Source organism: Pleurotus ostreatus (assembly GCF_014466165.1).
Source record: "Pleurotus ostreatus strain PC9 chromosome Unknown scaffold_1, whole genome shotgun sequence".
NCBI classification, from domain to species: Eukaryota; Fungi; Basidiomycota; class Agaricomycetes; order Agaricales; family Pleurotaceae; genus Pleurotus; species Pleurotus ostreatus.
The window spans coordinates 4,335,962-4,348,654 of NW_023503156.1; the positions used below are offsets into that span (position 1 = coordinate 4,335,962).

The 12,693-nt window shown below is 51.5% G+C and overlaps 8 protein-coding genes across 8 annotated transcripts; 6 read left to right on the forward strand and 2 right to left on the reverse strand.

Annotated features, from left to right (window-relative positions):
• Positions 1 to 3: 3 nt before the first annotated feature.
• Positions 4 to 778, forward strand: CBP1 (carbohydrate-binding module 1 protein; the record flags this gene model as incomplete). The annotated part of the gene is made up of 2 exons (XM_036771241.1): positions 4 to 284; positions 340 to 778. 2 exons carry the CDS (start codon positions 4 to 6, stop codon positions 776 to 778), a joined length of 720 nt encoding a protein of 239 aa, XP_036637086.1.
• Positions 779 to 1,354: 576 nt separating this feature from the next.
• On the reverse strand, positions 1,355 to 3,304 carry HOS2 (histone deacetylase; the record flags this gene model as incomplete). Its single annotated transcript, XM_036771242.1, has 5 exons — positions 1,355 to 2,486; positions 2,548 to 2,808; positions 2,853 to 3,031; positions 3,081 to 3,143; positions 3,206 to 3,304. The coding sequence occupies 5 exons, from the start codon at positions 3,302 to 3,304 to the stop codon at positions 1,355 to 1,357; spliced, it is 1,734 nt and encodes a 577-aa protein (XP_036637087.1).
• Positions 3,305 to 3,592: 288 nt separating this feature from the next.
• Positions 3,593 to 4,665, forward strand: PC9H_001593 (uncharacterized protein; the record flags this gene model as incomplete). Its single annotated transcript, XM_036771243.1, has 2 exons — positions 3,593 to 4,046; positions 4,100 to 4,665. 2 exons carry the CDS (start codon positions 3,593 to 3,595, stop codon positions 4,663 to 4,665), a joined length of 1,020 nt encoding a protein of 339 aa, XP_036637088.1.
• A 1,856-nt stretch (positions 4,666 to 6,521) lies between these two features.
• On the forward strand, positions 6,522 to 7,673 carry PC9H_001594 (uncharacterized protein; the record flags this gene model as incomplete). Its single annotated transcript, XM_036771244.1, has 2 exons — positions 6,522 to 6,733; positions 6,788 to 7,673. 2 exons carry the CDS (start codon positions 6,522 to 6,524, stop codon positions 7,671 to 7,673), a joined length of 1,098 nt encoding a protein of 365 aa, XP_036637089.1.
• Positions 7,674 to 7,875: 202 nt separating this feature from the next.
• On the forward strand, positions 7,876 to 8,711 carry PC9H_001595 (uncharacterized protein; the record flags this gene model as incomplete). The annotated part of the gene is made up of 3 exons (XM_036771245.1): positions 7,876 to 7,911; positions 7,960 to 8,096; positions 8,147 to 8,711. The coding sequence occupies 3 exons, from the start codon at positions 7,876 to 7,878 to the stop codon at positions 8,709 to 8,711; spliced, it is 738 nt and encodes a 245-aa protein (XP_036637090.1).
• Positions 8,712 to 8,762: 51 nt separating this feature from the next.
• PC9H_001596 (uncharacterized protein) lies at positions 8,763 to 9,130 on the reverse strand (the record flags this gene model as incomplete). The annotated part of the gene is made up of 2 exons (XM_036771246.1): positions 8,763 to 8,794; positions 8,848 to 9,130. 2 exons carry the CDS (start codon positions 9,128 to 9,130, stop codon positions 8,763 to 8,765), a joined length of 315 nt encoding a protein of 104 aa, XP_036637091.1.
• Positions 9,131 to 9,346: 216 nt separating this feature from the next.
• Positions 9,347 to 11,700, forward strand: SUV3 (RNA helicase; the record flags this gene model as incomplete). The annotated part of the gene is made up of 2 exons (XM_036771247.1): positions 9,347 to 10,779; positions 10,833 to 11,700. 2 exons carry the CDS (start codon positions 9,347 to 9,349, stop codon positions 11,698 to 11,700), a joined length of 2,301 nt encoding a protein of 766 aa, XP_036637092.1.
• A 279-nt stretch (positions 11,701 to 11,979) lies between these two features.
• PC9H_001598 (uncharacterized protein) lies at positions 11,980 to 12,621 on the forward strand (the record flags this gene model as incomplete). Its single annotated transcript, XM_036771248.1, has 1 exon — positions 11,980 to 12,621. One exon carries the CDS (start codon positions 11,980 to 11,982, stop codon positions 12,619 to 12,621), a length of 642 nt encoding a protein of 213 aa, XP_036637093.1.
• Positions 12,622 to 12,693: the final 72 nt, after the last annotated feature.

Consider the following 12,693-nt stretch of genomic DNA (forward strand, 5'->3'; position numbering starts at 1 on the left):
ACCATGACCTGTGTAGCCATCTCCTCATCCGCGTCCTCGTCAAGGCCGTCGTCGCCGAAGAACGAGAAAACAAATACTCTTGCGATAACGTCCCTCCCGAAGTCATTTTTCTCGCCTAACGTTCTAGAGGCGCTGCGCCGCCACTTCGTTTCCTTTGGTTCAATAAATCAATGGGTGCCGTTGCCTGGATTTGGGCGGATAATCGTGGTATTTGAAGTTGACGACCATGCAGAGGCAGCCAAGTTGCAGTCTGATCCCATAATAATCGAAAGCTCGTTAGATCAGTATGTGATTCGAGAGATTTCCCTTTTATGTGTTGCTGACCGTTCGTTGCTGCAGATCGCATACCACTCTGCGTGTCTATCGTGCCGATCCAAATCCACTAATTTCGCAGGACTCGGTAGGATTTGTCCCTGAGGCAAACTACCTGCGACCTCCACCGATAGAGAAGAACTTTCTTATTTCGCCTCCCGGGTCGCCGCCAGTTGGCTGGGAACAGATACGAGAAGATCCACCCAATGCCACCCCTCTCGCCGAGGACCTCATTGTTGCGCTACGAAAGTTGCAAGCAGGGCGCAAGCGCTCGAGTATTGAGATTCTTCTTGACCCGCAGGAGGGCTCCGGCGTCGGTGTTTATGTGCAAGACTGCGACGGCGAGGACGACGACGATGCGCAGACACGCGAGGAAGATTGGATTTATGGAGAATCGGCACCTGCAAGACAGAAGTGGATGCGGGTGCATACTGCCTTACCACCGATGAGGGCTCTGTCTGTTTGATGCTATCGTAAGTGCAGATCTTATTTTCTCTTTGCGGATGAGATACATTCAGACCTGTTCCGATCTCATCGATTTGAGGACAACACGATATTGCCAATTTATTCTGATTCTTCCTTCCATCATGCCGCGCAGTACACTAACTCCTTGTTCCTCAGGCTATAGATTATGATGTATGACTATGTGTGAGTCTCCTTTCTGTCTTTTTTTCGGTGATGATATAACTTCAGACCTGTTCTGCTTCTTTGTGGAGACAACACATATTGCTTTAAAATCCTGATCCTTTCATTTGACTTGCGCTGTAATTTCGCTACAAACACTGATTATTTCATTGTAGTTTCTCGACTCGACTCTTCCATGGATGTATCGCGACATGTCTCTTTCCTCATGCTTGGACACTCGGGATCTCGGACAATGTATGCTTCGTGTGTAGTCTTCCATATTTGTACTTATAGTCATCAGTGTTTTCATAACATACTCTGAACTTAATCACAGTGTAAAACTGCCTTGTCTGTTCCCTCACAGTATGTTACCGAAAACTATTCCATGAATGAAAGATGAAAGTAAACTAATACGGTGCTACGGCGCAGCAGCGTCAATATCCATTGGTGTTGCGGGATTGTCTGCCTCTAAAGCGCTGACGCTTTCTTTGTCCGTCTCTTTTTCATTTTCTTTCTCCTTGTTTTTGTCCACATTCCTTGGCCGTCCCCGACCCCTTCCTCTACCTCTTCCCCGAGCTCGCCGCGGAGTCGGCGTCGCTTCGCCATCGTCAGCATTCTCCGTGCTCGCGGTGGCGGTGGATGTCCTTGGCCTTCCACGCGCCCTACCGCGACGACTGCCCCTACCACGTTTGGGTGTGGCAGCGGCGCGGCGAGTGCTATCTTCCTCATCACCAATATCAACGTCGTTATCACCTTCATAGAAATCGTTACGCGCTGTATGCCGGTCATTACGGCGTTCCCCCGCTTGTCCTGTCCCCCTGTCTTCGTCCTTCTCCTCCCCGGTGCGGTCCTCATCTGCCAGTAAACCCTGAATGTTCGGAGGAATCTCTTGCATAGCGACACTGGGCGCGCCTTGGAGATACCGCAGTTTATTTCGTATGTTCATGGTGATTCGCTGGAGCGACGCGGGCGAGTTCTGGTTCTCGATGTTACCCGTTAGCGGAGGGTGTAGTTTCCAATGCGAGTCTTCGAAGAAAGAGTCGTATACGGTAGCTGGGAGTTCGTTGGGAACGGCTACACCAACGAGATTCGCGGTTTCGTAAGTCCAGCATCGGCTGACGTTCTTAATGGTGTATCCTCCGCCACCGACAACTAGAAGCGGTACGTTGAACGCCCGAACGAAGTTGACACATTCCCCGTGAGCAGCGATGGAAAGGTTGAACGCGCCAAGACGATCGCAACCTAGAGAGTCCGCCCCGCATTGGAGTACAATGGCTGACGGGCTGAAGGCGGTCACAGTGTCGTCTATGACCGTTTTAAATATTGTCAGATACATGTCATCGTCGATGCCGTCTTGCAGAGGGACATTGATTGCGAAGTATTTCCCGGATCCGTGGCCATTATCGTCTAGTTTCCCTGTTCCTGGAAAGAAGTCACCGGTGTATTTGTGGAAGGACACCGTCATCACTCGGTTGGACTGGTAAAATGCATGTTCAACACCGTCGCCATGATGGATATCAATGTCGATGTACAATACGCGAGGATGATACCTGTGGAAAATATTGATACGGATTTAGCTTTCAATATAACACATGATGCCATTGAACCCACCTCAGTAATTCGAGTATCCCTAGCACGATATCATTGACGTAGCAGAAGCCACTAGCTTCTCCGCGTTTCGCATGATGAAGTCCACCGGACCAGTTGATTGCTATATCTGTGGTGCCTGCGCACAGCTTTCTTGCGCCAGCTAACGAGCCGCCAGCGTACATCCGGCAGAAATCATACATTTCAGCGAAAATGGGACAATCTTCAACGCAATTGAATTTATCAATTGCTTGCTTCATCCCTACTTGATTTTTTGGTGTAACTCTAAATTATGTTCGACAAATGTCAGCTTATCCCACGATGAGAACATTGGAACATCGACTTTCCTTGAGAGGAAGTCAATGTAATCACTGTCGTGATAGGCAGTGAGCTCTGCTTCCGTTGCGGGCCTCGGGTCGAACATATAGTGTATTTGCTTGTCCAAGCCGTATCCCAGGACCAGTGCGTTGGTCAAAGTTAATCTATGGGGTTTCATTGGGTGCCCTACCTAATTTAGAGGTAAGTCTCGAGACAGAATTATGGTAGAACGAGGATACCCCATAATGATACGAGCCCACTCCTTTTGGGAAGTAGTACGATACTATAGGTCTTGAATGCGGCTGTATTTTGTACATTAACGTTAGAATTCTGACATAAGCTCAAGACACTCGAGGCAACTGACATTTATTCGTTCAGTTATTGGGTGAGCAGTGCCATATGCACCTCGATCCGCAAAGTACGGCTGAGATGAAAATGTGTACGATTGCGACGTTCGAACCATAGCCTTTCGTCAACTCAAGGTGACACTACCTGCTGGAGCGGTTCTGTAATTATAGAACTGAAATCCGAGTGCGGCTCTGTAAATGACCATAATCGAGTGGATGATGGTTAATTAGTCGAAGAAGCACAATTGTGACTTACTTACCTTCTGTCTACAAGACTTTGGGACTCCAAGAAGTTGGTAAACTTGATGCAAGACGAGAATCTTTAGCGCTCACCCCTGAGTCCTCCCTTGAAGGGCACGTGGAAGGCTTGCCGATGTCACAGTCGGTCACACCAACTGTCGGCGATGCTCGTCTTTGTCCCCATCGTCCTTGCACTCATCTCTGGCGCCGTCGCATCTTCGGGGGACCGGTCGCAACAATTTAATCGCTGCGTGTCTAAGTGCGACCTCGAAATATGTCAAATACAACGCCCACACCTACCTTTGGCATTGCGATTGACGGGCTGGACCTGTCTCGACAATTGCAAGTATGACTGCATGCATAGTGTAACATCAAATGATGTGGCAAGTGGCCGCGCAGTGCAACAATACTATGGAAAATGGCCGTTCTGGCGCCTTGCAGGCATACAGGAGCCCGCTTCAGTGCTCTTTTCGATGTTGAACCTATGGGCGCACGCGCACGGGCTGTCGATGATACGCAAACACGTATCAGCCGACCACCCGATGAAGACTTACTATACGATCTGGGCAATGGTCAGCATCAATGCATGGCTATGGTCGTCAGTCTTCCACACCCGAGGTCAGTGCCTCCGTTGGTTGATTTCTGGCCGAGGGGAGCTCAGAAGTTGCTAGATCTGCCAACCACCGAGAAATTGGACTATTTTGGAGCGGCATTAGCCATCCTTTTCGCTCTATACTATACAGTGATTCGACACTTTCATTTGTACCCCTCCACGCGGAGTGGCCTTACTTCGCGGCCGTTTGGCGGCCTCAAACGTACCTCCATGGCCCATAAGGCTTGGTCGCTTTTCTGCTGCACCCTCTATGTTGGCCATGTCCTCTATCTGTCCTTGTTACCGCGGTTCGACTACTCGTACAACATGATCTTCAACCTCGTCATCGGCTTAACCCACAATATCCTCTGGGCCTTATATTCTTTTCCCGCCTCGATGACTCTACTCAAGAGATTCCCGAATGAGCCCAGGAGTTACAGGCCTCCGTTCGCTTCCAGTGCGGCACTATTTGTGCTCCTTACTACGGCTGCAACCGCGCTTGAGCTGTTCGATTTCCCTCCGTGGGGTGGGTATATCGACGCTCATTCCTTATGGCATCTCTCCACCGCCCCCATATCATTATTGTGGTACCGCTTCCTCGTCGAGGATGCTACGGAACCAGGATGGAGGTTCGCAAGATCCTAATTGCAGCTACGTGGTGTGGGATTTGGAGGGGCCAGACTGTATTGCTGGAACAAAACCTGTTGTAAGTTTGTATTCTGATTCCTTTCCTTCTCAATCCGCCTGACTACGAGGTCTTTGAAGCCTAATGGGCGCTTGCGCCTATGTAACCATTTGCTTGTAACGTAGATCTCGTGCTGGCCAAGCAACGGCTTCACTCCCTTTCTCGTGCACCCACTCTGCACATCTCGATCATTTTACAGCTGCCCGTCATTGTCTCTATGATGTAGTTCAATTTGACCTTGCAATACAATACAGGTCATGATACTCCAGAGCAATGTCAATCTCAACCAGTTTGCAGGCGTAAACACTTGGGCGCTATTCGACCACGTCCCATCCATTTTCGCTTCGTAGATCCGTGCCTGCCCTCAACCACCAATCCCCCTCGTTGGCTCAATTACTTCTAGGGTTGATCAATCACGATGTACCCGACGTTCTTGCGGCGGACCCGGGAAGTCTCATTGAGGAAATTATGGGCATGTACCCACTCATCTTTAATTCGCTCGAGCTAAACTACTCGTAGTATTGGTACACGCAAGAGTCTCAATACTTCCCCCGATCTGATAACTTCCAACCATCGAAGTCAATCTTGCCCAGGAGCAAACCGTTGGTAGCAGACCACTGCTTATATGGTGTTGGCCAAGAAAGGTACCTACGGCACGGCGAGGCGGCCCAGCGACCCCGTCCGAGCCCCTCTCCGAGGCTGCAAACATATCCTCACAATTTCTCGTTTGTACTTGTGAACCAACGTTTGGTCATCTGCGCCAAGCCAAGGCATTTTGACTCGAGAGGACGTACTGCGGGGCATTCAAAGACACTGGGGAGGAACACAACGACCCCAGTACATGGTGTGCATATTTAACCGTGCTGGGATGCCAGCCTTGTGAAAGCGCAACTCTTCGAGGCATAAAAGGCCCAGTAGTGCGAGGGTGTCAAACCAACTTCCACAGCATCGTCTGGTGTAAGTGTACCTTTCGCCTCTCTGTTCGCGTTCGTCAACGTTCACGAGTTAGTCCCAGCTAGCCCTCTTCGCCAACGAAAACACATTCCCTACCACCACCACCAAACAAAAAGGTCAGAACGTCGCCCATTAATCGTACCCGAGCACTCCCTAGTCTTCTCGATCCACAGAAAACATGAAGTTCGCCGACATCGCCCTCTTCGTTATTGCCGCCCTCGCTACTGGCTCTGATGCCGTAAGTCGCAAGACCCAAGGTGGAGCGATGCGTTATAAGTGCCTTTCGGTCACGCAACCTCTCCCAAGTCACTGGAGATCAGTCTTCTGGGACACTGGGTGCAGCCGTTGTCGGCGATGCTGCATTCGCAACCCAAAGTAGTATCGTAATGTCAGCGCTCAATTTGAACAAATACTAGGGGACATTCTGCCACTCTTCAATGGGCTATGTATCTCATTTGAGCTGCCGGTGAGGAATATGATTCAAGATCCCGGCTCAAGCTTGAACTATGAACTATGTACAAGAACGCTGATATGTTTTCGTTGCCAGCGACTCATCACGGCCAATTTCGCGATACCGTCCCAGGCGCTATGGGCGCCCCGCCCATCAATTTGATACGCCCTTGATCTGAACTGCTTTCTAATTCGTAACTTGTGATGGTATCGATCATGTCAGTGAGTCGTTCACTTTGCTGATTGTGTCGCCCCTCACACGGCTATTGTTGCGCCTGATTGCACGGTGATGTTGATGATGAACCGTGTAGTGTAGCGTCAGCAATATCGGATTGATTCTGCGTCGCACCCGGTGATATCACCGAGGTACAAATACTTTATTCTATCGAGGCTGAGTGCTTCGCACGTAAGAATGGCCCTTCAATACTTCTTCACAGGCTGGACCCACCACAACTCGTACCAAATCCTCCCGAACGATTCTGCTCCTCGACGAAAAAGCAATTTCTTCCATAGATATGCTTTGCCTGCGACATTGCTCCTGCTCCTGGCTGCGACGATATTCCTCCTGGTCGAGGTCAATCGCTGGCGGCGAATATATAGCCCATTTGACGACTATCAACCACTGTGAGTTTGCCCGCCCAATATTCCACGGGCAGTTCATTGAAATATCGGCGTCAGGAATCCCTTCCCCGTCGTACACGCTCAATCGAACGTTTCAAATCCGAACGCCCTGGCCGTTGTCTCCACCCTTTACTCAAACAACTACGCGATAGCCACCGCGGTGCTCGCCCACTCCATCCGTCGCGCGAAATCCCCTGCGCGCCTCATTCTGCTGTACATCGACGGCCAAGTATCCGAGGAAGCCCTCTGCATAAGCAGTTCCGCTGGATGGGAATTACTAGCCGTTCCTCGCATCGCCCCTCCACGCGGTGGCAAGGGCGTGCGGTGGCATTTCATCGACCAATTTACGAAGCTCCACGTCTGGTCGCTCGACAAGATGGGCGTCGAACGTCTTGTTTATCTCGATGCAGATACGCTCGTCCGTCAGAATTTCGATGAGCTGTTCCACCTTCCTTTCGACTTTGCTGCCGTCCCCGACGTTTACGGCCCGGGAGACGTCCGAGGCTTCAGCCTGACATTTAACGCGGGTGTTCTGGCAATACGCCCATCCTCGACCGTCCTTCAGGACATGAAGGAGAAGACCGAAACGGCGAGATACCCAGCTCTACAAGCAGAGCAATCGTTCTTGAACCTGTATTTTGGCGCCAAAGCAGCGCGTCTGCCATACATCTACAACGCGCTCATAGCCATCAAGCGCAGGAATCCAGTTGTCTGGAAAGAGCTGAAAGAGGAATTATCCATCGTGCACTACACGGACCACAAACCGTTCCTCTTGGATGGTCAGCCGGGGGAGAATATCTTGACGGCAGAGGAAACACGGAAGGCTGTAGAGGAGGCTCGGCAGAAATACGGGCTATGGTCTGAAGAGTTTGGATGGTGGGGTCTGGAGTACGAGCGGATGATGAAAGAGATGAACAGGAAGTTCACGCGGTGCAAGCCCTAGGGGCGTAAATTGCGATCCATGGGGCTACCATAACGCAGAGGGAGCCGAAAGACGCACCAGCTCGTCTCTCGCGGTACTTATATTTACATGGAGGTGGAAGAAAGACAACTTTGTAGAGGAAGAGTTTCATCTGATGAGAGAAGTCAGCTGGGGGGTAGCAAACATTGTTCTGTGAACTTAATCTTGTATCGGGAAATATTTGATGCTCGAATCAAGTCGAGTAAAATCGCTTGCCCCGGTGATTTGGGAATTTGCCGGAAAACGTGAACCATCTGATGACAATTAGGCGCTGGGAAACTGGGCTACCCTGATTCCTGAGTCAATGAACTTACCGAAGCGAGCCCTCTCAGCGGTGCAAGAGCGCAGGCTCGTTGACCATCTAGATGAACAATTCCTTGAGTTGACGCGAGGATACAAGAAACGGTGGGCGGACTGGTCGTCATTACCGTCTTTCATGCATAACCGATCCACAGCTCCGAGCCAACCACTCACTTGCCCACATTATCATCCTACCTCGCTGCCGCGCAGAAAATATTGATATTGGTCCTCCAAATACCACCGATAGACCCGTCGACCTCGTTGCGCACTGCACTCCTGTTAAGACTCACCAACGAAGTCCTCTCCAGCATACCCGGATATCCCCCTGACCGAGACGCGCTGCAGGAAGTGTTGGACTGGCTAGATGATCTAGACCAAGCGTGGGTAGCAGCATTGCAGTCTCAAGTCTGGGACCCAGCGCAAGCTGCCGGCGTAGACCTCGTCGTCGATGCCTCGGATGCTGCGGCAGGGATGAAATCATCCCCCATGAGCCAGACGGAGAGAACGCGGCTGAGAAGTCTCTTGGTGGGCGCCTCGGCGAGTCTGGAGGAGTGGCTTGCTACTACGAATGAAGAAGGCAGTACGATGGATCTAGAGGTCCTTTTGGAAAGGATGGGCTTGCAGGAAGGATTCAACGAGATGTTTTCAAACACGTTACGCGAACTCGGTGCTCTGGGTGGTTTAATTGTGGATCCCAATGGAATGGTGGGCACATGTTGATGCAGAAATGTAGTACATAGCAGTGCACCTGTAGATGTATCGACCTTCCGTCTACTTTTTCCTGGTAGCTCTCCGACTGTCGGCTAGAAGCACAAGCATTAGTGAGAGCAATACAACAGACAGCATGTTGGCGTACCTTTGGATTTGGCCTTCTTCGGTGCACCCTTGCCACGCTTCTTTTTGTCCTCTACATCCTGAATCCGCTGCTCCTCGTCTGGGTCGACGATCTCAAGCTCGGGGAACTCCCTCGCCAATTGCGAGAGATTCAACGCGGCTGGGTAGTATTGGGCCATTGAAGGCCCTCGAAGCCTGGCGCGTAGGTATTTTGCGCCGGTTCGTACAGATGTCGGGTTATATGATGTTTGGAATATTGAGCATCGTAGACGAGTCAAGGCAGCTATCCGCGCAGGCGCCACCATTTGTTTCTTGAACTGACAACGAAAGGTCGGAAAATGAGACGCACAACAACCGAAAGTTGCGGGATCACGTGAAGCGCTGAAAGAATTATCCTGACCTGAACTTCGACCACAGACAGCTGTGTTTCCGGTGGGATTGCTGTGTTCTCTGCTCATGCTTTGCTGCTCCGCTAAAAAGTTTGCAGATTCCAACAAACACGCTGATTCTGCCAGTCGGGAATGCAAGGCTCCCCATCAATTTACTTCCGTTGCCGTTCCTTATTCCAATTTTATGAACGTCCTGAACGATGGCTAAACGGAGGGCTCAATGGCCTAATGACAAGAAGGTTTAGAAGTGGGGGCAGCTCAGGAAGCGGCGGCGACTACTCCAAGCCATCGACGCATAAGTTTTCCCCTGGTCGACCGCCTCAAAGGAGGCAGCAAGCCCAAACACCACTTCATGTTGATGAAGTAGTCGAATACTTCGAAAGTCGCGTCAAATCCTGGGCTAGGTCGCCGCGCCTCCACCAACGGTTAGATGACTTTGGCATTCCTTCCCCCGACGCTCAGAACCTCCTTCATGAGTTTACTCAAAGGGTGCAGCGCGGAGAGCTTTCCACGCCTGAAATACGAGAGAAATACTACCTGGACAGGCTATCGAAGAATGCGGCTGACCTACCGATTGGCACACTCGCCGATCGAGTATACACAAACGTTCTGTTCTCTTGGGCAACGGACCCCGCCAATCGACAGTTTTTGGACACCATCATCTCCCCTTCCACTCTCGACTCTATTGAGAACCTTGTCACGGCAGTAGACGCGTCTTACCCCGCGGAAAACTTCCAACTTGCTCGCAGGATGCGTCGGAAGGTAATTATGCACGTCGGCCCAACAAACAGCGGGAAGACATATAACGCGTTGCGTGCTTTAGCAGCGGCTCGAGTTGGCATCTACGCTGGTCCACTCCGACTTCTCGCCCATGAAATCTGGGAACGCCTCAATCTGGGCCAAATTCTTCCGCTGGGAGCTGAAAATGAACCAACAGAAGATCTCGTAGACGATACCATCGATGTTGGCGATGGAAAACCAGCTGTGCATAAGAACGGAGATCCTCGATACGCTAGGTTGTGCAATCTCATCACTGGAGAGGAACAGAAGTTCGTCTCGGATCTCGCACCGTTGACCAGTGCCACGGTCGAAATGATCTCATTCCATCAAAAATACGACGTTGCTGTGGTTGATGAAGTGCAGATGCTAGCTGATGAATACCGCGGTGGCGGCTGGACGAACGCCATCCTAGGGATAGCAGCGAAAGAACTGCATCTTTGCGGAGAGGAAACGGCAGTCCCCATCGTCGAGGCTATGCTGAAGGGCACTGGCGATGAATTAATCGTGAATCGTTACCAGCGTCTAGCACCTCTAAGCATCGAACCCCATAGTCTACGCGGCGATCTATCGAAAATTCGGAAAGGCGATTGCATGGTGACCTTCTCTCGCAAGGGTGTCTTCGGTCTCAAACGGAAGGTCGAGGAAGTCACTGGCCTGCGGTGCGCGGTCGTTTACGGCAGATTACCCCCAGAGGTCCGGAATTCCCAGGCAGCCCTATTCAATGACCAGGACAGCGGCTACGATGTCTTGATAGGCAGTGACGCTATCGGCATGGGCCTCAACTTGTGAGTGAGCGAAATTCGATTTGCTCCACCCATGTCAATCAAGCTTTGCACAGAAAAATCAAAAGAGTTATCCTCGAATCCGTGGACAAATTCGATGGTGTGCAGGAGCGCCCTCTTTCGCTTTCGCAGACTAAGCAGATAGCCGGCCGTGCTGGGCGGTATGGTGCCCATAAGGATGGCGACGAGAATGTTGGCCTTGTTGCTACTGTACGGGAGCAAGACATGCCCTTCCTCCGTCGCGCCATCGCGGCTCCCTTCGAACCCTTGAAAGCCGCCAGGCAGAACCCCACCCTAGCATCGTGGCAAGAGGCTGCAACCGCCCTCCCACCTGGCGCAAGCTTCCGCACGATGATCGATGTACACCGCTTCTGCGCCCGCACCAATCCTATTTTCGAGTTCTGCGAAATCAACAACATCGACACCATCTCCGAATTCGTGGACACTTACGCCTCCGATTTTACGACGGCGGAGAAGTTCACAATCGTGATGGCGCCGATACCGTGGCGGGACAGGCGGCTCATCGAGGTCATCGGAGACTTCATGACCAAGTATCGGGAGAAGTTCCAGGTCGATCTTGTCAGTTGCTTGGAGGAGACCATGTATATCAAGGCATTGCGAGAGACGGAGGTAAAAATGACAGAAGGTGGGCAACCCAAGTCCAACGTTCAAGCCCTCGACGTCCTCGAGACCCTCCACAAGATCTTGGTACTGTATATGTGGATGAGTATGCGGCATCCTGTGGCATGGAGCTCACACGACGACGTAAGCAAGCTCAAGGCGAGGACAGAGGTCGCCCTTGAGTGGTCCTTAGAGGGACTGACGGAGGCGCAGGAGCTGATGGGACATCACGTTGGACGCGAACCACGCAAAGAGAAGATCTCGTTTTCCAAGAGACGGGACCGCAAAATCGTGCTCCCATGATGAGCACCACTGTACATACATATTTATTGTACGCCCACTGAATATTTTACTGCGACAAGAATAATGAACAGCACTACTCTTCGGTTGATCGCCCGGGTGCGTGACTTCCCGCTTTCATATATAAATGGAATGTTTCGTCCCGATTGTCCGCATCTGCTTTCCCTTCTACCATTACCATCACTTAGCAGATCAACACCCTACACCGTGGCTGGCCCAATTACTCTTCTCAAAATTATATATACTCCAGCTGACCACTCCCGTGCCTAATCTCCACCCGCCATGAAGTTCCCCGCATTACCTGCTGTCCTCGCCTTTTGCGTCGTTGCATTGGTGACAAATGCATACGTCCTACCGCAGAACAAGAGGAGCGTCGCCCGCTCTGAACCCGGTAGTCTTCTTGGAAAGCGATATGTCGCCCGCCTAGGACGAGATATTCCGAAGCTAGCAAAGACGAGCAATAGCGATACCCCAATGTTCCGCGAGGATACTAGAAATGCCGCTACGATTCTCGACAGCGGTGGTACTGGTAAACTCCAAAAGGCGAGCAAGAAGAACGCCGGGCGTCCCATCGGCCAGAATCGCAAGACTCGGTTTAATAGGTCGCTGAAGCGTCGAAAGGCGGGCAAGCAACGAAGAGTCACGCGCGAAGGGCCCGAAGAGGAGCGAAATCCTCAATTAAAGCAAGGTGCATCCCCGCTTTTGGAAGCAGCTTCACCCTCCTCTCCTCCGGACGCGTCGGCCACCAGCGCGGTAGTTCAGGCTTCTTCAACCCAGTCCCCAGATGTACCAGCCCCTACCACTAGTGCACCTCCTCCCGTCTCGACTGCTAACCAGAAGGCCGTGAGAAAGGCCAAAGCCAACAAGCCACCGACCCCGAATGCAACGAAGGCGGCGGGAGTACAAGCCAGTCACAAGGCGTAGGTTTCGGATAAAGTGCCAAACGACCGCGGGCGGTCTTGTAATATATACTGGAAAAATAAATAGTTCTGTTCG